Source organism: Numenius arquata, chromosome Z (genome assembly GCF_964106895.1).
Source record: "Numenius arquata chromosome Z, bNumArq3.hap1.1, whole genome shotgun sequence".
Classification (NCBI taxonomy): domain Eukaryota; kingdom Metazoa; phylum Chordata; class Aves; order Charadriiformes; family Scolopacidae; genus Numenius; species Numenius arquata.
Window position 1 is genome coordinate 75038127 of NC_133616.1, and position 26385 is coordinate 75064511.

Consider the following 26385-nt stretch of genomic DNA (forward strand, 5'->3'; position numbering starts at 1 on the left):
GGTGTATACAAAGAGAGACACTCAGACTTTGCTGTCATTTGACAGTGCTGCAGTTTCTTTGGTATCCCTTCATTGCCTTAATGAAAAAAGTTCCACTTAGGTGATTAATAATTTAAAATATATACTTACCAAATTGAAATGGTATTGAGATGTGATCCCTTGTTTGAAAAAGTGACCTCTAGCAGGTAACAGCTGGTGAGATAGGAAACATGGATAGTGTTACAGAAATATACATGTACATTTAATCTCTATTAATTCAGCTGAGCAGTAACCTCAAAACATGCCCAGCAACCATGAAATTTTGAGTTTGAGCTCTTTTATTACTGATCTCCTCTGGCAACTCAAATAACCTTCATTTTTAGAAGTAAGACAATAGTGTAAAGAAAGAAACGGTCCAGTTCTATATTAATAACAGTGAGGACTCTGGGTGAGTGTTATGTGTTGGGGTCCATCTGTGAAGTGCTGACTTTCTTACAGAGCTCTGGGGTCCAAGTTACCTGGACCTGCTGATGTCAGCTAGAGCTTCACAGTTTACTTAGATCTATTTCAGCCATGGTCCTTGAGGATCTTTACAGCAGGAGGTAATAATTTCCCACCTCAGAAATGGTTTGCTGAGGGTTCCAGTATCACAGTAGTGGGATCTGTGTGAAAACTGGTTTGTGCCATCTTTCTCAATGTGATCTTACACACATTGACTAACTGTATCTCATTTCATTGTGGTAAAACAAAAAAAAAGAAAAAGACTGTTATTGCAGTAGTTAAGTATTAAAATGCCTGGATAACAGGAAAATGGGCATTGACTGCAGCTCAAATCCAGAAGTGTGTGGAATACATAGCATTACAAGCAAAATAAAACTTGAAAAATAATTATTAACAGCAAATGTTCCTACGAAAAACCTCCTATAGTTGATGATTTAAACAGATGACTTAAGCAGGTACTAGGGGCCAAGAGGCACTTACAAACTGAGCATTCCTACTGCAAACATTTTTTTGGCAGGGCTCTGAACGCACCCATGGGCCTTAGTAGCTCTGCTCATCTTGCCCTGGGACTCCCACCTGCCCCCTGCCCACGGCCCAGGAGCCCCATTTCAGCTCAGCCTGGGTCTGTCAGTCCAGTGCCCAATGCCTGGGGCTGTCCCAGCTGCCTGGACCCCAGCCCCAGCAGTGCCCTGATGTTCATCAAGCAGAGACCAAGCCCTGCACTGTTAATTCCATACTTGCCTTATAGCCATACTTATACACCATCAGAAGCTTACTACTCAGATTGTTGAATTTTCATACCAGAGAGTCTGGTAAACCACTCAGGGAAAAGAAAGGCACAGTTCAGGAAGTTACCTGTAAACAATTTCAGTATTTTTAGCTGAGTTATGTTGCAATTCGTTGCTCTTCTTTGTTTACTGAAAGAATGGTTAATCTTCAAATTTACTGTATTTTTTCCTCCTTTTCTATTCACTTAAATGAATTAAGCATCTCCTGCATCATGTTTCATTGTCTTTTTTATAGTGTTAAAAGAAAGGCAGATCAGAAACAACTGCAAGGTCTCCTAGAAAGTCCTAGTGCTGAAGTCCTGAGAAGTTGAGGGCTTGCAATCTTGTGTGGGATGAGACCTTGCCTGGAGAATGTCTGTACCATGTGGGCAGGAAGCAGTTTCTGGCAGAAAAGATGAATATGAAACAGGTTTTGTATTTTTATATTTGACCTGAAATATTGTAGGATTCGTGGCCTTGGCCCCAGAGGTCCATGCCTTGTGCTGCAAAATTCTAAATAGTTCTGGTGAAAATGTCAAGTGTTGGTCTTGAATAAAATCATCATTAAGATCTGGGCAAACAGACAATATGGTAAAAAAGCAAAAGGTTAACTCAGATCTTAAGTAATGTTATGACTTAAACCTTGCGAGTCCCTTACGTTTCTCTTAAGCCTTTGGACAATCGATGACTGCCAGTATAACACAGTGAAGGGTGAACTTGCTTGGTTTTTTTCTTGTATTGAAAACTAAAGTTTCTGGCCTTAATTTTGATGGCTCAAAATCAGTTGAAAAGGAGGTATTTGATACATTTGAGAAATGTGCATAAATGACATAAAATGTCATAAAGTTTCATCAGGTGCAGAGGGAGTGTCTGAGTTGGTTCATGGTTGCTGCCCTGATGTTCAAGATGAATTATATGTTTCAAGATTTTATTTAATTTTCATTTCCCCAGTATGAAGACACAATCCCCGTCTTTTTGGCTGTGTTTTAATTTTGTCAGAGATTTAAGCCTCAAATCATGTTGCCACTAATACTGAACTGGCTCGTTTGAAAAGCTGTTTTATCTTATTTTAGGAGTGTATTGCAGCGATACTCCTTCCCTTGGGCTGAAAGGCAGGTTTTTTGCAGGCAGAATGAGGAATAAGGCTGCTTAAAAGCAGGCATTGTTTTGAGAAACGTGCTTTGGGGTGCATGTGAAGAGAGTGAAATGGGTTTAGCTGAGCTTACGAATGTTTCACTTGCCTGTGCAAACATGGTCTTGCTTTGGGAGTGCTGAAGAGCTGGGTTTTTGCTCTCTGTTTGCAGGCGAGCAGCAAGCATGAGCTTGGCAACAGGGGACCATGAGCGCCAGGACCCTGTGATCTGAACTGTGTCTTCAGCTGACTTTCCAGTGGCCGAGGCCCCATTGATCCTGTACCATGGAGGACTGCCTTCACACCTCCTCTGAAAACCTCTCCAAGCTGGTGAGCTGGGCCCACAGCCATGGGACCATCTGCAGCCTCATCCCCAACCTCAAGCACCTGCTTTCTGAGGGTGCCCATGGCAACCTGACAGCCATGTGGGGCTGTAGCGCCGGCCATGCCTATCACTGGCCCCTTGCTGCCACTTGCCGAGCCGGCTCCCAGGAGCGTGTCTGCTTCCAGGACAGCCGCAGCTTCAACTCGGACAGCCCCAGCATGCTGGGGGTGCCCTCAGAAGCGCAGGCCAGCCCCCTGGAGCGCTACCCAGGCCGGCCGGGGAAGGCCAAGCTGGACTGTACTCGCACCCGTGACTCCTGCGACTTCTCCTACTGCAGCGAGCCATCGGAGCTGGGCGAGCCCGTGGAGGAGTACGAGGATGAGGCCACCCTCTTCGACATGGTCTGCGAGTCCTCTGTCACTGATGAGGACAGCGACTTCGAGCCTCACTCCCACCGGGCCCCCGCCGTCCCCCGCAAGCGGCCAGCCACCGGCCTGCCCACCGCTGCCCAGGCCCAGCCCGCCGATGAGGGCGGCGGCGAGGTGCTCCTCAAGAAGATCAAGCAGGAGCTCCCCGAGGACTACTACATTGTGGCCAACGCTGAGCTGACGGCTGGTGCTGACGGGCCGGCCCTGGCCCTGACACAGATGTCCAAGCCCAAGCCGCAGGCCCAAGCCGGGCCCTCCTGTCTGGGCCCCGCCAGGGCCCTGCCCCAGCCGGCTGCAGGCCCCGACCCTGATCCCCAGCGACTCTCCGCCTCCCCTCCCGGCCCACCCCGGCTGGCCCCACAGAGGCCTCCCCGTGGCCCCCTGGCCTCCCCGGCACGAGGGGCAGGCGGTGGCCCTGTGACCGCCCTCCAAGTGCCAGCCACCAGCTCCAACGCCACCACTGCCACTGCTGGGAAACCCATCAGCATCCCCCTCTCAGCCCTGCAGCTGCCCGGTCAGGAGGAGCCACCGGCTGCTGAGGAGAACCTCCCCCCTGCCCCACAGCTGGTCCCAGGGGGTGAGGTGGCCAGCTCGCCCTCAGTGAGTGCCGAGCCCGAGGTCAGCTCCAGCCAGCAGCAGCCCCACGCCATCCCCACTGCCACACCCGAGGCGGCAGCACAGTCGATGCCAGGTAGGATGCTGGGTGAGAGTTCATGGGGTGGCGGTGTTTTGGGGGTGGCCCCCCGGGGACAGCATGGTGAGGGAATGGCCAGGGATGGGGTGCTGCTTTGTGTGAGGGTTCCCCAATCCCACGGGCTCGTAATTTGATCGATAGAGAAACCCTCACCATGCTTGGAAGAGGATTTGGAAGACCTTAACTGAGCAAAGGCCGGGACCCCCTCCATGATAAAGTGTACCACTGTCATAGCGAAAGGGCTTTTTTAGGACAGGTTTATAGATCCATTTTGGGTGCAGTTGTGTCATGGGAGAGGGCGTGCAGACACCTCACTGTGTGCACGAGGTGGGGAGGACATGAAGCCCAGCTGTGCACTCTTTCAATGAACCAGACAGAAGTGGTCTCAGCCAGTGGAGCCTAGAGTTGAGGGTCCAGTGTTGCCTTCACCCTGTCAGAAGAGTGGTGTTTGACTTGGAGAGGCAAAGGAGGGCACAATCAGAGCAGCCTGCAGAGGCGAGAAGGACAACCACAACCTTAACCATGAAATTGATAACACTTGAACTTGAATCCAAGAGAAAAAAATGAGTTTTTCCCTCTCCTCCATAGAAGTTCTCATATACCATGTCCTTCATTGTGTTCATCCTCTGTTGCTGCCAAAGCACCAAGAGTTGGCACAAACAAATCAACATTATCAGATAAAGAGCATGTTAAAACAGTGTACTTCTGCTGAATGATTGTAACTCGGTGTATAATAACTAATGATTGTAATAATGATTGTAACTCAGTGTTGGACATAGGTCTTCTGGAGGGGCAGGAAGGCTGTTTCTTGAGCAGACTCGCCAGCTCCCTCAGGACCTGAGTGCACACCATGCTGGCTTTCCTCTTCCAGCTGGTGCAAGGTGCCATCCTGGGAGGAGGTGAGGGCAGGAGCAAGTTCTCTGTCTGCTCCCTTGCTGGTTCCGCTTAGGAATGTCTGGTCAGACAGAGCCAAACAGAGGAGCAGGAAAAAAAATTGCCTATATGCAGTCCCTGTAGCAGCTGGGGACAGTGCTAAAAACAGTGACTTTTATAGTCTGGGTGATACTTCAGCCTGGACACCCTGAAACTGATTGAGTGCTAGTAAACCTATTAATTGGCAAGAGCCTACAGATTTTGTTGCCAGATAAAACCATGGGCAAAGTTAACACCCAGTTTTGCTAAGTAAAACCCCACTAAACATTAGAAATTAGAAAGGATTATAATTATCTTAGTTACAGCAAAGCACATTACTCTTTGGGACCTATTTTTGCACACCTGAGTCTTTGAGATGTTACTTTGCAGTAGTACTGTCACGTAACATCCCTCATGGAAATTCTGTGACAGAACTCCATCTGGTTTAGGACTTACTCTGATCATCTAAATATGAGAGATATGGAATCCCTGATGTCAGTCCAAGTTTCACGGTAAACCTACTTATTCTGCATTCCTTAGTTTACAGCATATCACTGCTGTGTATACTGGTTTCTACCAACCTGCCCCTGCAACTTGTTCAGTCTCAAACTTGCAAGCTGGGACAATGGAATATAGAATTTGTCCATGTAAGTGTATGTTATCTGAGAGAGTGGTTTACCTTCAAAAGATTAATTAAAAAAACCAAACCCTTTCAAACTGCTTTTGCCAGGTCCTCAAAACCCAAACAAGGTCAGCAGTTGTTAACTGCTTAGGGTTAAACCTTACAAGAATGGATGCAGCACCACATTTTCACATTTATATGGTTTACAGAGCAGGGTTGGTTCATGTCAAGTGTCTCACTGTGAGGACAAAGTGGGATTGCATGTGGATTTTCCCCCACCACGTAAATCAACCCTCAAAACCTCCTAGTGCTTCTTACATAGACAGCAACCTTATGTCCGTGTGATGTCCAAATTCCAGTTCAGTCATTTATGTTCTCAGTACTTAAATTTCTTGTGTTGTTCTCAAAAAGTGTTACTGAGTTCCTCTCCTCAGCCTGGTATAGTGTTGTTGTATATGCTGTTACTGTACTCAGAGGTAGCTGCATGTTAATTAGGGTGAAATGATTGACATACGACTAAAACTAGATACATCAGTAAAGTCTCTGATTTCCATAGAACCTGCTCCTTTGGGAAAGAAGTGCTGGCATTAATAAATCCAATTTGCAGAAAAGCGGGCAGTGTTGGCAAGTGAATTTATTACAGATGCGTAGTTCTGCACAGCAGATTCTTGCAGATAAAATGTGGAGGTCTGATTAAAGACTAGATTAGGGTGATTGCTCATGTATAGTGATTTCGTTAGGTTGTCTGTTAACAAAGAGTGATGTACTGGAAGTAGTGCATGATGTATAAAATTTGAGCAATATTGAACTACAAGAGGACATTAATCTATCCTATGTAAAAATGCTTCTGTCCCAAACAGACAGAAACAAGGATGAGTATAATTCTTACGTTAAAAAAAACCCAAAATGCTCCTTTGTAACAAGGAGCCTAGAGCTTTTGTTAGTTTGTAGACTCGGTGGATGCTTGACAAACAAACAAAGGTCTGGTTGAAAGTGAGCAGGGAATTTAAATTCTGCTTTGTCCCCTACAGAGTGTTGCTTAATTTTAAAATAATATGTGAAGCCTTGCTCTTCGTCCCATTAGAACTGATCATATGTTTATGAGGTCTTTGCAGGACTAAGGCCTCAAATGATAAGTTATGATTAAAGGGTGTGATCCACCCAGCAAAAAGTATTACTTTCTGTTTTAGCTTAAGTCACGTATCTTTACATTAGTATCAGACACAGTTGATAGTTTCCATACATGTTAATTTCATAGGTCATGAAAATTGGAGTGAGATTCTCCATGAAACCAAAAATCTTGATGATACTTGTTAGCTTAGGCCAGTTTAAGACACATTATACTTTTGGACTAACTTCTCTTTCAAACATTCCTTTTTTTTTTTTTCTCTTTTACTCTCTTTAATTAAACCATGGCAACCGAATGTGTAAGCACAGACTTTACAAAAGTATTTGTGTGTCTTGAAAGTGAAGTGGCATCCCAATGAAGATTAAGGGAGGTTAGGCACTGATTTCTGTTGCATTCAGGTCTCCATCTAAGCATTGTGGAATATACTGAATTATTTTTATTAAACTTCGGCCCTAATTAGTGGACATTCATCTGTGAATTTTCAGATTGCTCTTTACCACTTTATTAGCAAAGCCTTCAAGGATGTATGCAGGTATTATTTAGTCCTTTTTTTCTTGTGGAAAAAATGAGAGGACCTACATTTGATAGAAGAGAGATTTTTGCAATGGTGGAGAGCAGGGAATTTCTCCAATTGCTACTTCCCAAACAGCCTCTTTTATCTTTTCCTTTTGCTAGTAATTGGTCTGGTTTTTATGTCCAAGAACCAGCAAGGGCAACATAGGTCACATCAGTGAAGATGGAAGGTGAGTAAAAAATATGATGCTTTAGGTTGCGGTACATGTAGCCTAGAGAAATTAGTGACATTTGGATGTCTGAAATGATTAGTGGAAAATATTGGTGTTACTGCAGGATATGGAGGAAGACTGTGGCTCAGAAGAGGATAGGATTTGTTGTGTAGGAAGGCAATTTTGATCCTCAGAGAGGTAGGACTTACTTTGTAAGCAGAACTGCTGAAGTATTTATGAAGAATCCTCACTTTTCACCTGAAGACTGAGGGTGAAGATCTGCTTTGAATTAACAAGATTGCAGCAAGAGATCTCTGGTCCAACACTATAAATACAGGAGCAAAGAGTTCCATGAGGATATACTAAAAAGATGTCAAATCCATATGTACAGAATGTGCAGAATGTAAAGAGTAGTGAGTAGAGATGTAAAATAAAAAATCCTGTAAATGAAGCAACTAGGGTTGTTGCTTCTGTCAGAGATGTGGCACATCATATTCTGTGGGTACCATCACAGTGCCATCATGAAAATCCATCACTGAGCTTGCCGGGCTGTTGGGTGATGTTTTACACGTACAGGTTTTTTGCAGAGTTTGGAAGGGAAACAGGTTGTCCACAAGCACCGTTGCTTTCTTCGTCAGCATGCCGCACACTGTCCCTCTGCTGTGGTTATGGAACAGTATCAGCAGTTGAATGTGTGCTGTGGTGGCAGTGCCCTGGGCAGTACTTAGCCTTGCTGACTCTGATGTCTCCACTCAGAGCTCCTCCCCATTCTTTTCTTTTCTGTAGCTGATATGTCAGGATACCAGCTCGGTGCCTGGTGACCAGCTTAACCCGGTGACGTGGGCAAAGATCTAGTTCTGGTCCTGTGCGCTCACCATGGGAAGGTGCGAGCAGGGATTGCAGCCCTCCACGATCAGCACCTAATGTGGGTTGACTCTCGCCCTGCTCCCTGTGTGGACACGTCTGTCAGTTACAGGTGTTCATATAATGTCTCCATCTGAATATGACCATTATAAAATGCAGTGCATCTGGGGGTTGTGTGATGTTTGATGTGTGACGTAGAGCTTTTAGGGGGAATATTTTTAAGTATTTTACTGCAATCAAAAGAAGCAGGACCTTTCCCTTTCCCCCTCTCTCTTTGTGCAATTTTGTGGGTTTAAATAAAGTGGGAGCTGACATGCTCATGTGAGTCGTGAAGACTTATGGATTAGGAGCTGTTAGATGAGCATCAAAATGTTCGAAGATTTAGAGGAGAAAGAAGTCCCCCACACCTCATGGTTTGCCAGCCTTGAAGAGGTTTAGCCTAAACTCCTAAATCACTGTTTACACTGCAAGGAAAAAAAAAGTGTCAGCTAGCACATTCCAAAGAAGTGCAAACAAGAAAAAATAATGACTTTTTTTAGGGGTATATAAAGCATCAGTCATACATACAGAAAGGCCAAATTAATCCCCGCTGTAATTCTTCCAAGTCCAGTGAAACTGTGCCAAGAATTAATGTAATAGAAGGCAAATAGTCATGTCAAAAGAAAGTTACGAAAACTTTACTTAAGCTCTTCCAAGAACACTCAAATAATTGCTGATTGGTCTCTGTATTTGTAATTTACATACAAAGTGATAACTTTTGGCTAAAGTGACTGCTGAAGCCTGCCTCCAGGGACATTGGCTGCTGCATGTGGTCAAGCGAACTATTAAACATATGTAGGGGTGATAGAACTCTTCCTCTTTTGTTGGATTAAAGAGGTCAGAGTCCACTGGTGACTCTTTAGGTCCCGTAATTGATATCTATTCTTGCTTTAATAGCTGAACTAAAAATAATAAGTGCTGAGATACATAATTACAAAAAGCATAGTACTTTTTTTTTTTTTTTTTAAGTTGCAAGGTCCTGGCTATTTAGAAGAGTAAAATTAGATCATTATAGTTTTAATCATAAGAAAAGGAAGCATTCTGCACTGCCACTGCCTTCTGATCTTGCAGTATGGATTTGCCAGCCCACTCTCGCCCTTAATTATCTGTGTCCAAACGCTGTTAAATTATAAACTGATGTTTTGGGGGCTTTTTTCTAGATTTTCTGCTAATGAGGCTGATATTACTTATCTTTACAATATTGTAAGGGAGTTCTGTTTAAAAGCAGAACAGTATCATAAAAAGGACAAATTCAGCCTTGGCAAAGTAGTTACCTATTTGCTTTTATCATCTGGGTACACAGCAGGACAATTAAATAAATAAATAAATAAATAAACCATAGTCCTAATAATTCTAATACAAGAGTATGTTTTATGAAGCTGTTCCTACAAGAAGCATTTATCAAGTTATTAATTTTTGCAGGTAGAACACTGAAATGAAGACTCGTCAAGTATTACAACATCTTTAGATTTTCACTGTAGTTAAGAAATGTATCTATCACCATTTCAGGATTCCACATGTATTTTTCTGGTGGAAATTCCTTCCAGATACAGGAGGCTTATGCCAGCAGCTTTGCAACCTTGAAGACCAGCAGTGGACTTGTCATGTAGAGGACTGTCTTCTTCCTGTCCTAAATATTAAGTATTTATCAAAGCAGCTATGCATACAAGAGATGAGGCTGCTGCTTTTCTTGATGTCAGGGCTTGTTTCCCCTGTTCGTGATGGACCTCCTCTAAGAGGAACTACCTGCATCACACAAAGCCATCCTCTGGCAGCAGTGTTACTGGATACATACATATACATTTTGGAGGAAATTGTTCATAAGTATTCATTCTGAAAGTTGGTTGGTGTGGAAGATATTTAGGGATGAGCTTTGAGTTGTATTCATGCAATAAAAGCTCCAAAGGCCTATTGATCCTCTATAACAGGGGAGAAATGGTAGTTTCTGTGCAGCCTGTGGAAGCTGCTTGCTTGTAGCTAGGAGGGAGCTGAATCCATACCCTCAGAAAGTTTTATTGCAGCCAGGCCCAAGCAGTTCTTAAGGATTAAGTCTGTAAAGCATGCCAAGTTTGGCTGCCAAACAGTCAGGAATATTCTCTGGGGTTCTGAACAGAGGAATTGCACCACTAAGAATTATTGACACTTCATTTAAATATTTATTTTTAGTTCAAAGTACCATAGCACAAATGGCATTAAGTAAGATGGTGTGTCATATCAGAAGAGAAACTGCCCACTTCAATGTATAGTTGTGTTCTGGAGCATCACTGCTCATTTCAGGCTTAGAAATGTACCCTCTCCCCCATTACCCCAACATGAAAGGCAAAAAAGCAAAAAATATGAAGCACAAGTGAGGAGTAGAAAACATTTTTGCAACATGATCTAGGTGCTATGCTCTCCCTTTCACTAAAAGTGTCTTAAACAGACTACTCTTCTGTGCAAAGTGCTGTGTTCTGTGATACTGGTATATAAAGGAAGAAAATAAGGCCTCTGCTGGTTCCAGCTGTGCTGAAAGTATATGGAAACAGCAAAGGAAACTGGACAAGTCTGTACTGGACATCACTTTATTTTTAGGAAATAGAAAATTATTTAACATTGTGGTTTTCATCAGAGATCTGTTTTCTTTGTGTGGTCTTTGCAATTGCTCTGTTTAATTTTGGACCTATTTTCATCTTATGATTTGTAAGTAAGAAAAGAGAGGCAAGGCAGGATCAGATTGGGATCTGCAGAGGAGATGCAACCAGGGGATACACTGACCCTGGAGAGGCCTCAGATGTGCACTTTCCTTTTGCACTTTGGATGGGGTCCTGGAATGGAAAGGGAATACAGAACTTGGTGTTTTAGGTCAGGATACTTTCTGAGAGTGTTCTTCCACTTCGTATGAGGCTGGTACTTCGGTAAATATATCTACCAAAGAACCACTTTACATATGTATTCAAGGTCTAAGCTGTTGACAGCAGCTGCTTCTTGGGAGGAACCATTTTCACCTGTCTCTGTGATGGGAGCACACCATTTTTACATAAGCTGTTCTGTGAAGCCAGCACACAGTGACTTCTCATTTCTCCTATTTTCCTCATACCTAAATTATTTCCTTCTTAATGAGTTTTGTTCTGCCGTGTCATCTTTTTTCTGTGCTTACAGTGAACCTAGAACCTGAGTGTATTTTCTGTCTATCTAAGCAAGATAAGAATTTTGAATACAGAAATTCTTGTTTGAGTTTTTCCAGAAAAGAGAACAGAAGCATGGCAGTAGATATTTTATCATGGCTGGCAGAGCACAGAGCAGTGCTTACTGAAACATCTGCATCCTGGAAGCACTGAAACATGCTGAAATCCATCTTTCTTTGATAAGGTATCCTTAAATGAAGCCTATGACCATGCTGTTTGCAGGAAATGTTGAACCAGGCTATTAAATCAGAGCCTCAAGAGAGAGTGAGAATCTGAAATGCCTACTTTCCCTGATGAATCTTTCTTTCTGAGCGCTCCGCAGACTGGTCACATAAAAGCTGTATTTGACACTGGTTGTTCTTCACAATTTGAATGTGGCTAGTGACCTCTGTGGGATGGATGGGCAGAGCTGTATTTCCCTTTCCCATTGGGGAAGGGAAATGAGTCTGCATTTGTCTGGAGCCAAGCAATGCTGCTCTGCAAAAATGGCAGGATGCTGCTGGTCACAGGAATATTGTGTTAGAGGCAGCAGTTCCCAGGTCCTGGCTGCCACCAAATCCTGCCCCTGGTGGGAGCCAGGAACAGGCCTTCCCGCATGCATGTCTTGTAAAAAGTGCTGCTGAGGACCTTGCAGAGTCTGATGCTTCATGTTTTATGTTTTGTGCTTAATTATACATTGAGCATTAAGTACATTGGCTGCATCTTTCTTCTAACATATACTTGTCACTCCCATTAACTTTAATTAAACAGTAAGTGCACACACGTACACAGAGAAATACTGTATGTGTTCCTCTTGGTTAAACTCAGGATATCTTTAGACTGGTGGCAACACTGTGGTCAGTTGTTGTTTTTCATTAATTGTGTCTTCATGATGAAAACATCACTTGAAACCATATGACTATGGATTAATAATACTTAATAGTTTGCTGATTTGTCCTTGGGGGGGGGGGGGGGGGGGGAGAAAGAAAAAAGCTGGCCTTCTGTTTTGTTCAGAGAAGGAAAAAAATGATTCTGAGCTATTCTGGCCCGGGTCACATTATCCCAGTGAAAGAGCTGAATATGCAGTATTACTGAATTATTTCAAACAGGACATACCTGTACCCAAAGATTAAGCCTGTGAAAGATAAGGACATTCATGTCTGATCTTTGAATAGCTTGTTTCAATTTTCTGTTTACACTCGCCTCTCTCTTGCCTAATCTCTGCTTTACCACTGTGGCTGGTCAAGGATAGCAGTATGAATGAGTCACAGAAGCATGGATGTTTTTGTATGGCAATAATTTAATTTTGCCCACAACTTGGAGCACTCTTCTGGTTGTGCTGTGCTCTATCCTTCAGTCATGTGGATGTGCCAGGTTACAGGGATTTTTTTCTGTCATTGACTCTTGGGAAATGGAGTGCTGCCAGTTGTTTGAGACTTGCTCCCTCTTACTGACGATACAGCCAAGAAAACAAATTAACACACAGGAAAACAGGCATTACAGCGTAGCACTCATGCCTGTATGCTGATGTATCCTTTGCTTTTTGCTCACAGATTTACTTTTTTTCTCTCTCTCTCTATAAAGTGAGTCTTTTTGCTTCTATTTTTGCTTCTGTTTCCTCTCCCCGATTACAGATAGCACTCAGAAAACGTAGTTTGACAAATAACTTGTCCCATTTACCATTCACTTTTACAGTTATTAGATCCATCAGACTGTTTATTGTGCTAGCGCATAATAAAATAATAGTCCATATACATATGTATAACATACATGCGTAATTATATCCATTAAACTGTACCCCATGTCAGCTCTTACATGAATTAATTGGTGCCAGTTTTGGTATGAACTCACTTAGCAGCAGGGGAACTGGTTGTTCCTATCCTGTATAAAAGAACAAATTATTTTTATGGAAATAACAATACAATCCTGACAGGAAAATTTTGACAACATAATTCCAGAAAAGAAATAATAACAATATTCTGAGCAGCAAAGAGGTGTGTATGTGTGCGTATGCTCTCTGTGTGTGTACACAGAAAATATTTGAAACTCCTCAATTTATTTGAAGAGACTTTACTCAAGTAGAGCTGCAAAATGTGATTAAGTATCTATTCAATTAAGCTATGATGAAGTAAGTTTAAACTTGTATCCAAGGACAGAAGTAAACAAGTTGTGCATGGTTCCTGATGCTTGCGTGTTCCTTATCTCTTCGTCTCCTCTCTGTGCAGAATTTCCAGCTGCTCCTGTGCCTCTTGGGACTCCTTGTCCTGGCAAATGCCCGGACGTGCCGTGGCTGGTCTGCAACAACGTGTGTGTGCTTTGGTCAGTCAGGGTATATGAGCAGCTGCCTTAGCAGAGTATCTAACGCCAGAGGTCGGTGGCCTTTCCCCACACTGGGGTGTATTCATCTCTCTGCCCCCTGCCCAGTTGCTGAGTCTCTCCCAATCTTGTAGGACCTTTACATCTTTGAACTCCCACCCCTAATATGGTAAGAGTTGTGTTTGCAAAGGTTAAAGTTAAGTTCAAAGTCATCGTTTTTTCTGGAGCACAAGGAGGAGAGGACTCCCAGCACAGCCTCAAAACAGAAAAGCAGGCTAAAAAACCCACCTTAGGAGCTGTTTCACTTTAAGTGTTGCACTTCATCCTCTCTAGAGAATTGTGTAAAGAGCTGGTCCTTAAATTCTGCTCTCTGACCCAGTGAAGACAATAGAAATATGTGTGTTAAAAGTGCTCATTGAAACTAGTTAGGCAAGGTTGTAAATTGCGAGCTCTTCATGGACTGCGTGCCCTTCATAGCGTGCTTCGCTCACACTGGAGAATACACAGTGAGGAAAGGTGAAAGCAAGTTGGTCTGATTGGGCAAAGTCACTAACAGAGAATTTCAGAAATAAAGCTGCAAGCTCAGTAAGAACGCAATTCGATTACTTTGCTAAATTAAAGACGAGGGTGGGAGAAAAGGTATTGAAATGCAGTTTTTTGGGATGCACGTGCTGCGATCTGTGTTATCAGAAGTCAATGGCACAAGTTCCCAACACATGTTACCTATTACACCTGCAGTAGATAGTTCAGCCAGAACAGAAAAGGGTACCTTTTGATTCACTACCAATGGCACTTTAATAAAATAGAGGGAGAAATGTCTGCAGTCTCTAATAAGCAATATATCAACTGAGCGCTGTCAGCCTGTGTAGAGAGCTCCACAGCATGATTTATTATGTTAATTACAGTCATGTGGGCCTCATGCTCTTAAGTCTGAAACGGCTCAGATTCTCAGCTTGATTTAAGAATATGCTTTGGCCAAGACTTAAAGTGCAGCTTATTATGATTAATGTAATAAAATATTTATTACATACTCCTTTTCTTTGTTTCACTGCTTGTTGCCCCAGTTAGACTGCCTCATTCTGAAACAGTTATATAAACTAGATTTCAGATGATGAGGATCCTCATCTGTTTTTAATTTCTCTCTTCAGTGTTGTTCTTTTTTCCACATCTCTTTGTTCTAATTCTCTCTTCTCTCGCCTTCGTCTTTATTTCACTCCCATATTTCCCAACTCTGCTTCTCAGTTGCTGACTGGAGTGAATCGAAAGCAGGCCAGCTTCATAGCCCTGGCTCATCCCTTCAAGACCTCTTGCATTGCCTTCTCAACTATGCTTGTGAAAGTTAGTTTTTAAATGCAATGACATTTAAACTGGTGGTAGGCTGTAGCTGAGAACACACTAAGCCTCTGGTCATATGGGGTGGCATGTAAAGAGACTACTAAATGGTAAGGGGATACGCGTTTGTGTCCCATTTCTCATTCTTCTTCCATAGGCCTTGCAACTGCAGAGAGGCACAAAATTTCACAGCGCCAAATCTTCCAAAATGCCATATAAATTTGTACATGTGATTTTATGCAAACCAGCCCACTAGTTAAATTGCTGGCTGAGAAATCGGTGCTTGCAAAATCGTAGAACTATAGAATGGATTAGGTTGGAGGGGACCTTAAAGATCATGGAGTTTCAACCCCCTGTCATGGGCCGGAACACCTCCCACCAGACCAGGTTGCTCAAAGCCCCATCCAGCCTGGCCTTGAACACCTCCAGGGATGGGACATCCACAGCTTCTCTGGGCAACCTGTTCTAGTACCTCACCACTGGAAAAATGTCTTCCTAATGTCTAATCTAAATCTACTCTCTTCCAGTTTGAAGACATTGCCCCTCGTTGTGTCACTACATGCCCTTGTAAAAAGCCGCTCTCCCGTCTTCTTGTTGACCTGTTTACACATGTGAATCTGGCATTCTCTGTATGAGCACGTAAAGGTGGAAACCTTACAGAAAATGTGGCTTCTTGGCTTTTTTTATTTAGTAAATGTGGTTTTGCCATGAGAATTTGTATTTTTTCCCCTAATGCTTCATTAAGTTTTAAATGATAAGCTTAATTTAACAAAGAATGTGTTTCTCAGATCTTTACAGTTTTTTCTCTCCTCATTTTGATTTTTTTCTACTTGTTTTTTCTCTTACCAACTTTCGAATTGAGTAATCTTATATGTATATTATTCAATTGTGCCTCTCTTCCACCTTCTAATCATTAATTCTACAGAAGCATATATACTTAAATATAGGGAAGCCAATCCAGAATGCACTTAAAATACGCTTTGTTGAAGTGGAAGCTTATTTGGGAGGCAAACAGATACTCTGCTGAGGACGTATGTGCAACAGTTTCTGGACTGCTGCCACGCCAGCCAAGTCCTCTTGGAAAATGAGTGCATCACTTCTGCCGTGCATCATCCAACTTGCAGTTCTCAGTGTAGGTTAGACTGACATAGTCCTTTAATTCCCTCTGCCACAGATCATGAAGTAAATAACATGCTTTGAAAGGGCAACATTTCATTGTGTTGCTAAAAAGTCCTGGGTAAAAAAGAATTCTATTTTCTAGAGTTAAATATTTATCCTGAAGAAAAACATTGGCAAAAAATGTGTCTTGTCTTTAGCCTTAAACTGAAATCAGTACTTTGAGTTTTCTAAGTGGAGGTAGCTGTAAATTGGTTGGAAATTACTAGAATTATGGCTGAATACAAAGATGTATGCTCAACATAAAGCTGACATTTGCTTCACATTCTGGGTAGTGTTTTGCTACTTGTCAACTCCAGCAGCACTCCAGTTTCACCATTCGACCTGATTTTTTTAACCTGAGCTCTGAAAGAGGAGCAATTATGCGCTACAAGTGAACAAAACTGAAGCAAGTTTAGATAGTTATTTTGAAGGGAAAAGGGCTTTCACATTTTTTCAAAAGTTTTCTAATGTTTTTAGGTTTGCAGTATAGAACACTACAAACATGGCTTTTATATCCCTCACCTGTATGAAAAGTTGGGTCCCTGAACCTCAGCCAATTATACAAGGGTCCAAAGAATTTGTTTTAATAAATCTCCTGTAAAGGTAACAGCTAATACAGAAATAAGAGAGGGATGAGGCAGGGCAAGATAGACTTTTGAGTTGGTTCCAGGCTTATAATCCAGGTGATTGACTTGGAGCAGGGCAGCAAAAATGGCAGATCCAGTCCAGCTGTGAGCTGAGTGCATTTTCCCTGGACGTCACCTAAGTACTAGATACACGGGTTTCTCCAGTGCTCTTGCAAAATATCTTCCGTTTCTGCTGTTCTCTGCGCTGTGCCCCAGGGAGCAGCAGCAGCATCCTGCCGTGGAGTGCTCTAGGGTTGGTCAAGCCTGGGAGAGCTGGAGTTGGAATATTTGTTCCTGCCAAATGGAGGTGGGATCTAGGTAAATGTGAACCAAGTAGCCCCGCTGTTGGGATATGGAGGAAATGCATCCCATTTTGCATTGCAGCAATTCACACCAGTGCATCATAGAACAGCTTCCCAAGGAGGTAGGAAGTCTCATACTCCAAAAATAACACTGTAAGTGTTCAGTGGAAGAAGTGAAATGTGAGGTAAAACTGGCAACTCTTCTCTTTTCCACTAGCCCTGCCAAAACCAAAACCAACTAGATGAAGTGGAGGTCATACTGGAAGAAATTAAAACATTTTTGATTTAGACAATGCATTTTTAGAACTTTTGTGTTGAAATAGCTCAGATGTCACATATAGCCAGGTAGAAAGGGAGCCTTGTACGAATCAAAGTCCTTACAGTACTGCTGCTTTGCGCTGTTCATTAGTGATTGCTAGTATCCGCTGCATAAAGTGTTGATCCAGTCAGTCATAGAAGGACATAAATTCTTAATCCTTTGCCATAGATACAAATTTTCTGTCATCTGAGGATCATGCAGTAGTCCCATTAATACCGATGTGAATTTTATTGTTGACGTTGCCAGCAGCCAAATTGCACCTTTTCAGGCTGTTGGGGTGAGAAAGTAATGAAAGTGAATGCAAACTGAAAACCAGCTCTAGTGTCTGAGCCAGCATCCATTTGTCAGACCATTCTGTACCTTGCAAAAAATGTACAGCTGACTAAAGTTTATTTTAGTGACTCTTACTTAATGGAGATACCAATGTATAAATATTCCCATGCTAATTTGCTTGGGATTGCTGTCCTTTTTTCTTTGACGGATCTAAAGCTTTTTAATTTTAGAATCATAAAATATTTCACTGATAATTTTGCTGGGAGGAGGTTAACTGAATAGAAACATATTTTTTTTTGGCCAGAAAACATATCTTTCATAAATGGATTTTAATTAATGCATTTCTATCGTAAAATCTACAGATTTTACATGCTAATGAAAGCCTTTTCTGAAAATGTTAGACTACATAGAGTTTGAATTAGTGTAGTGGAGAACTTTAATTGTTAAACAGAATTTAGTAGCAACATCAGATGGGTAGGGCAGAAAGTCAAGAAAAAATGCAGGAGCACTTTGTTCTGCTTCAGTAATCTGCAGCTAACAAGTTAATCATTTGATCCTGCAGAGCTCAGAAGCTGTTAGATGTCAAAACCTGATGAAAGTCTCCAGGCAGTCCTAGGGTTTTCCACCCCTCTTTTGACTCTGACTTACAAGCCTAAGCTTAAATAAGTATGATCATTAAGGCACAGGAAGCGCACTTTATTTGGCCTTAGGACTTCCTAAAGAAATGGTTATTGTTAGATATGAAATAATTACATTAAAACATATATATTTTTGACTTAAGCCTTTGACTACTGCATGTGTGTAGGAGTCGCCCCAAGCAAGTTAGTCTGTATCAGACAGTAAAAGTGCCAAAAATATCATTCTCAAGTGTTTAGCACTCACTGTCTCTTAATTTCAGGGTGTTTCTGCGAATGCCGAGAGGCACTTCTGCCAGGGAGACCTCCTGCTCTTATCATCACCCTTGCCCTTCGGTGGTGAGAAGGGAGAATGGCTTTCACTTGGTTATTCCTGTGATGCAGTAAGAATTAGCTGACAGCTTTTTAAGTTTTGCATGCAGAAAGAGGATTGATATTTGGGGATGCCGTGGTAGGATGATGGCATTCAGCCACCCCTGACAGGAGAGCTGTAGCACTGCCCAGAAGGGCACATTTGCCAGGGGGACCCCCAATCTTTTCCCCCCATGACTTGACCATACCTCCCTCTGCCCACCATGGTTGTTGACTTGAGAATGTCATTTGCCCACAGATACCTTCTTGAAACAGGAGGGGAGAGGAGAAAAGAAAGGTAGGAGCAAGCTGTGGTTTACGTTAACTGTTTTAGTGGGTTGCGTATGGCCATGGCCCATAGGTTAGATATCACTGCTTTTCAATAATTGCAGAGCAGGGGCAAGAGCCAACGTGCGAAGTGCTTGGAAGCAGAGAGAGAGCTCTTAGCTCTGGTGTGGAGATACGTGGTGCCTTGTGCACAGTTATCTAGGCTTTTTCACCTGAATGAAAGTATTCTGGTGGAAGCAGGTCTGCTGCAGAAGCATTTCCTTAGAACACAAATTGGGCGGAGAAGGCTTTGGCTGGTGGTGTGATTGCCACCAAGAAACCCCACCTTACTTTTAATATACTTCTGAGATCTCACTGCCTGCCTTAAGCAGAGTTTAAGACTGTTTGCAATAATAGCTCAGGTTCATGACTCCCACTAATGTTACAAAACGTCTCTGAACATTAACAACCTGCATCTGTCTGTTGTGAAAGCAAGTGCCTTTCCCCCTGCCACACATAGTTACAGGGGTTATGTCCTTTTCAGGGAGTCTGAGAGTGTGTATGTATGCGAGCTAAAATAAAAACAACCCTGAGTTTGATAACTCCGCTGATAACATTAAGTCTTGGCTGCATTAAGATCAGATTATGAAAAGATCAGAAGACAGCTGTTACTTTGTGGGAGGGATCATCTCATGGTTGCGGGCTAGCCAGGGACACTCGTCTCCCACTAGGTTGTCTGTTTAATCTCTGCCAAGTCACTTTATCTCTTTGGCTACATTTAACCTGGGACATCTAAACTACTAAGCATTTTTTCAAACTCTGTGTTGGGAGTTTGCCCCAAATCCCACAGTTTTACTGGCTTTTTCTGCCATGTTCTGGTTTTCTTGAAAATGAAGTTCCAGTGTGGGATCAGATAGGAAGCATGAGAGATCCAACCACGTCGTTTGAGCAGTGAGGCAGCTGAGGGGGCAGGACCTCGGGAAATGCATCTCCAAAACAATTTATTTTTTGTGTTTCTGCTTCTAGTCTGTAAAACAGGGGCAACAGCACTACCAACTCCAAAGGTTATGTTATGAAAAGGAGAAGGCATTAAGGATAGCTTAGCTTGGTAGATCAATGATGACAATAGTTTTTGATTGGTTGGTTCAGACAGTTTTCCTAGCTGAGACAAATTAGACCATAACATGAGAGTATCTGTCTTCCTAGAGCCTAACAACAGACACCTACAGAAGACTGTAAGAAAGGTGCAAGCATAGATGACACCTCTTCTCTCTCCTATCCTCCAGCAATTTACAGCTCAGGGCTTCCTGATTGAGAAGTGATCTCTTGTATTGAGGAGCGCTTTGTGATTTTTTTTCCTGTGCTTTTACCCAGCTCTGGAACCCATGCACACTGAAGGGTTGATGATACTGTGAGCAGTGGAGGCCCAAGAGCAAACAGGTTTATGTTTGTAGTTGTCAAGGAACTAATGTAGATCCCCACCCGTGTTTTCAGTAGTTTCCAGCAGCCCACAGAAAATTTAAAAAAATAAAAAAAAAGTAAGCCCTGGCCAAAAGAGCTTTTTGGTCTCTACTCAGCAAGATGCAGCAGTGAGTGTGACCAAGCAAACATCTGGGAACTGTTACACTGGAAACACTCCTGTCTCAGAACAAGAACATTCACTTTCAATACCCAGACCGAGAGATTAAATCTTGTACTTCAGCAGTTCTCCCACCTTGTCAGATCCTTACCATAACATACACATTTTCAAAAATTCACTGTTACGGCAGTTGAGATGCCTTTTAGTCTTGAAGTTCTTAATGATTGAATTACTTCTATGTAGCTGTTCTTTATCTGTCAGTCTGGGTGGATTTGTAAGGAACAAAATGACATTACACTAGGCTGATCTCTGACAAGGTCGCAAGGCCCTGTGGCCAGAGCAGAAGCAATCAATGCCAAACATCCAGACTGTGGTGAAGTCTTTGATTCTGTTTCTGCTTATTTCCTGCAGGCAGAGTAGAGATGTGTAGAGTAGATGGGTATGTTGTAAGCATTTTACAAGGGCCAATTTGCAGACTGCACCCAAAAAATAAGTTTTGTAGTATCCTTGCCCTGTCAAAGGATGTATGGAGAGGATGCAAGGTGCACCTGGTCTTGGACACTGTTTCATGAGTGATAGATCTTAGGGATGATTAGGGATACCATCAAGCTTGCGGACAAGCTTGAGAGGTGGGTCTGTGCCAACCCCATGAAGTTCAATTGGGCCAAGTACAATGTCCTTCATGTGGGTTGGGGCAATCCCAAGCACAAATACAGGCTGGGCAGAGAACGTATTGAGAGCAGCCCTGAGGAGAAAGACTTGGGGTGCTCACAGATGAGAAACTCAACATGAGCTGGCAATGTGCTCTTGCAGCCCAGAAGGCAAACCACATCCTGGGCTGCATCAAAAGAAGCATGGCCAGCAGGTCGAGGGAGGTGATTCTGCCCCTCTGCTCTGCCCTGGTGAGACCCCACCTGGAGTACCGTGTCCAACTCTGCAGTCCCCAGCATAAGAAAGACATGGATCTGTCGGACTGAGTCCAGGAGGAGGGCCATGAAGATGATCAGAGGGCTGGAGCACCTCTCCTATAAAGTCAGGCTGAGAGAGTTGGAGTTTTTCAGCCTGGAGAAGAGAAGGCTCCAGCGAGACGTTATAGCAACTCCAGTACCTAAAAGGGGCCTACAGGAAAGATGCAGAGAGACTCTTGATCAGGGAGTGTAGCGATAGGATGAGGGGTAATGATTTTAAACTGAAATAGGGGAGATTTAGATTAGGTATTAGGAGGAAATTCTTTGCTGTGAGGGTGGTGAGACAGTGAAAGAGGTTTCCCAGGGAAGCTGTGGGTGCCCCATCCCTGGAAGTGTTTGAGACCAGGCTGGATGGGGCTTTGAGCAACCTGCTCTAGTGGGAGGTGTCCCTGCCCATGGCAGGGGGTTGGAACTCTATAATCTTTAAGGTCTTTTCCAACCCAAACCATTCTATGATTCTGTGATCCAAATGGCGTAAATTGTGCTGTGTCTGGCTCGAAAGAAGTTAACTTTCTTCATAGCCACTGATACCCTGCTGTGTTTCAGATTTGTGACTAAAACAATGTTAGTGACATACCAGTGTTCTGGCTGCAGATGAGCCAGCTTGCACAGCATCAAGGCTTTCTGTTTTTCCCATGCTGTTCCCTCAGCAGCTTGGTGTAGGGTAGGCAAGGAAACTGGGAGGGCAGTCAACAGGAACAGCCTACCCAGGCTAACCAAGGGGATATTCCCTGCCCTACAACAATCTCAACCCAAACCATCCTATGATTCTATTATCATATTATCATGCTCAGTAATAAAAACTGAAGGGAGGGTTTTTTGGGGAGAGGTGGGCATTGTTGAGAGAGTGTCTGAACGTTGATGTACTTGTGGGAGGTGGTGGGTGATTGCCTTTGCATCATTTGTCGGCTGTTTCTCTTTTTCCTTTTTCTTTCAGTTATTAAACTGTCTTTGTCTTCACTCAAGGGTGTTTTCACTTTTGCTTTTCCTATTCTCTTCCTTGTCCCTCTGGGGTGGGGAGTGAGCAAGTGTCTGTGAGGTGCCTAGATGCTGACCAGGGTCAACCACCACAAAAATAGAGAATGCAATTATGAAAGTATCAGAAAACACAAAATTTGGCCATACTAAAAGCATGACTGGATACAATTTATGTCTCCATGGTAGTTGGAGATGGATGATACGGTTTTTTTCAGCACTCTGAAATCTCCTTGGTTAAATGAAGTAAGACTTTAATGATTTGAAGAATTATGTCTCTTTCCTCAGCTATCCTGGTTTATAAAGAGCTGTCTTAGTTAAGTTAAGCTCAGCTGCATCGTCTGCTTTTGCTGTGGATGAAGAGCATATAGAGATGATGACAGTGGCTTAGCTGACATCTGATGATTTTGTTGTCCCAGACTGTCCGTCGGGTCTCACTCCCTCCCTGCATTCGTGCCATGCTATGAGATATCCTTGGTATTTGAGCGGTCTCTTAGGAAGAGAATAATCAACTAGCACTGCAGGCTGGATTCACAGTCAAAACTGACATAGCTCTCCTGATGTGGCTGGTTGAGAAGTTGACCCGTTATCTTTAACGTTTTCCACCTGCCATGTGGACTAACACACCACAGCACTGCAGGAATGCAGTGTTTCTGGAATACTGTTTCACTCACGCAACTTCAGGGGATCTTTAATTCAGCATGGGTTTTATAACCGTTAGCTGCAGATATGGCAATTTCCTTTGCAGATTAAGGAAAGATGCCATAACATAAGTGACTGACTGGGTGTCACTGCTGTGTTGTGACAGGCTATCCTCTAAGAAGTAGTGATTGATGACATGTATAAAACGGAGCCATTATATGTGCTGTTTATATTGAAACAGTACTTAAAATGTGGGCTGTCAGTCAAAGCACTGATTACTTACACAGTGCTATAATAAGTGGTGGTGGGTGCAGTGAACGAGGTACCCGAGTAAATGTTTGTTTCGGAGCTTCAAACAAGGTTGTCTCTTTATTTCCAGCCCGCACCTAGCCATAATAAAAGGATCTGTTCTATACGTTGCCTAACGCATGAGACTTCACTGCAGGCTGCTAGGAGCTCTTTGATTCTGACATCAATATTAAAACCAGTTTCTGAAACAGGCTGGTGACTTTTTCTTTTTCCCCTTGAGCACAGTTTGAACAGTCCTCAGTGTTCTGTGACATTTTTCATGGCTGCAGAAGCCTCCAAAGGCTCAGCTGCAGACCCCTGCTTCTCTGTGCTTTGCAGAGGGTTTGAGAATCTCTCAATAGGTTTCACTGAGTGGATGCCTGGCAGTGAAGACGCAGGACCTGGTCCAAGGGGATATAAACTCAGCCCTGTTTCTGGCCTGCCAGCAAGTGCTGGGGCAAATCACTCCCCATGCCTCTGTCTGCAGCTGTGGTATAGAGGTGATGGAATGAACTCTCTTCAGAGTCACTCTGTAGATGGGTGGAAGGAGAAGATGCCCAGCTGTGCGCCAGTGTTTCTGCACTGCATGAAACGTTGAAGGTGGGCAAGGAGATAGGGCCACCTTCCTGCTGCCTCCCCTGTTAGCAGGCTTGAGGGGAGAGTGGGCACTAGGAGCAAATGTCTGAGCACTGCTGCAAAGCATGGGTTTCCTACGTGGCCTGACATGATCTTGGCCTGAATGACAGAGAGACAGTGGGAACTTCACCTGGTCTCAGACCACATTGTGGTGTGTATGTTGGGTGGGAGACACCTGGCAAGTGTTACTGTGGCATTGCTGAAAGTACACAAAATTGTATGGGTTTTTCAATGAGACAGAACAAAAAAGAACTTGCTTTTCCCCTCTTTTCTATTTATTAAATGGAAGAGAGAAAAAAAAAGTGTTCCATTCACAATTACAGAGAATAGTCAAATGATTGAATTTTTCCTTCTTTGCATTTACTGTTCATTTTCTACAACCATCAAGGTTTGTCTCATTCCTAATGAGAGTTCCACCTATGTGCTTGTCAGATGCATCCTTGTACAGACGGGTAGTTCGCAGACGCCAAGAAAGCAGTCCTTAAAAACACACTTCCCTTACATGTAAAAAGATTTTCCTTTCTATGCTTATCTTATGATCAGCCTGAAAATCAGTTGTCAGTAACAGCTATCGTAGCAGTTGTCCTCACTGATTGTAATGACCTTTGAGTATAGCCTTATAGAGCAACATATAGTTGTTTCCAGAATTTGATTTTCTGCAAAATGAAATGAAATGTTCACAATTGTACTTCCATTGTCAAGGTACAGCTTAATTATGTAGAGAGACTGTATAATCATGTTTTTCTTCCATGTTTTTCTGATGTGAACATATTAACTATTTTTTTTTATTCTTGTACATTTGTAAATTACACATTGCTCTGTAGTAGTTTTACCTGCCAAGTCCTTTGTTAGGGTATACTGCATTATTTTGTACTGTACATTTCTGTCTATATTTATTTAGCTCTTCAAAAATGTGTCTTATTAAAGATAATTTTTACCGTCATAAATATGATGCTTTAGTTATTTTTTGTAGAAAATAATTGGAACCAGTACAACCTCTGGTTTCACAAATGAAGCAATTCAGAATGGGCTTATTGCTTGGATTGGGCCCTGCACACAGCATTGGGATCCACAGAAAATCCTTCTACCTTCCATTTGTTCTAAAAAGCAGATTGCCTCTAATCCCACTGTTTTCCACAAATCTCCATGCACAAAACTGTGCCCCAGTGTCATGAGGAGCTCACTTTGGTTTTGTACCGTACTTTAGTACATCATTTGTGAAACTGAAGTTGGCTTTTCAGTCATGTGACAGGTATGTAATGATGTTTCCCAGTGCTCTTTGTGAAATTGATTTTGATTTTTTTCCCCCTTTTTTTTTTTTCCTTTTTAAGGAAATATGTTTTGGGGAAAAGTGCATCACACAAACTCACTGCTTCTGCTTTCTTTTGTCTTTTCCCTTCTCCCTCTTCCAGACCAGGATGAGAGAGCGGCAGAGCTCAGCAGGGAGCAGAACGAGAAGACCATTCGCAGCACACAGACGGCTCTCCGCAATTTCCGAGAGTTCCTCATTTCCAAGTACCCCTCTGAAACTCGGGAGATCTACGTCATCCCCTGCAAAGAGCTTGATGCCTACCTTGCTTCCTTCTTTGTGGACGCCAGACAAAAGGATGGGTCTGAATATGAGCCAAACAGTCTGGCCAACTATCAGTGTGGGCTGGAGCGGTATCTCAAAGAGCACAGGTATGGATACAGTATTACGAGGGATAAGGAGTTCAAGAGGTCCCAGGAAGCTCTAAAGCAAAAGCAGATAGAGCTGAGGTGTAAAGGAAAAGGAAACAAGCCACACAAATCCATGAAGCTCACTTTCGCTGATGAGCTTATCCTGCGCAAAAGAGGCTTGTTAAGCAGGTACAATCCCGAAGGGCTGTTGAACCTTGTCTGGCTAAACAACACGAAGGCGTTTGGACACTGCACAGGTTTCCATGGGTCCACCCTCAAGTGGGGAGACATCCGGCTGCGGGTGACGGAGACTGGGTTGGAGTACCTGGAGTGGATGGGGCCGGACAACGGAGATGTCAACGCCAAGAGCAAGAGAGGTGGGACGGACTCCCGGGTGTATGCCACCCAGCACTCCCCACAGACCTGCCCTGTGCAGGACTACAAGGAGTATGCCCAGAGGCGGCCTCCGGCCATGCGCTACGAGGATGCGCCTTTTTACCTGTCCATCAAACCTGTTGTCAACTTGGCCGCGCTTCACTGGTACAATTGCCAAGCCCTGGGGAAAAACAAGCTTGCCAAGATGGTAAAGACGATGTGCGAGAAAGGCAACATCCCCGGCCGGAAGACCAACTTCAGCGTCTACCAGAGCTGTAGCACCCTCTCGGAAGCGCAGAGCAACCAGCTGGTGCTGATCTGCAATAACTTGAGCCAGCAGGCTGCCCAGTCCATGGCAAGCCACTCCAATACTGGCAACTTCATAGTGTCGGCATCCTATGACTCTTCCTCTGACACAGCTTGA

The 26385-nt window shown here is 43.3% G+C and overlaps 1 protein-coding gene across 1 annotated transcript; it reads left to right on the forward strand.

Annotated features, from left to right (window-relative positions):
• The first annotated feature begins 2664 nt into the window (after positions 1–2664).
• KIAA1958 (KIAA1958 ortholog) lies at positions 2665–26385 on the forward strand. Its single transcript, XM_074166678.1, is given in 3 exon segments — positions 2665–3823; positions 7191–7232; positions 25340–26385. Coding segments are annotated over 3 exon segments (2247 nt in total).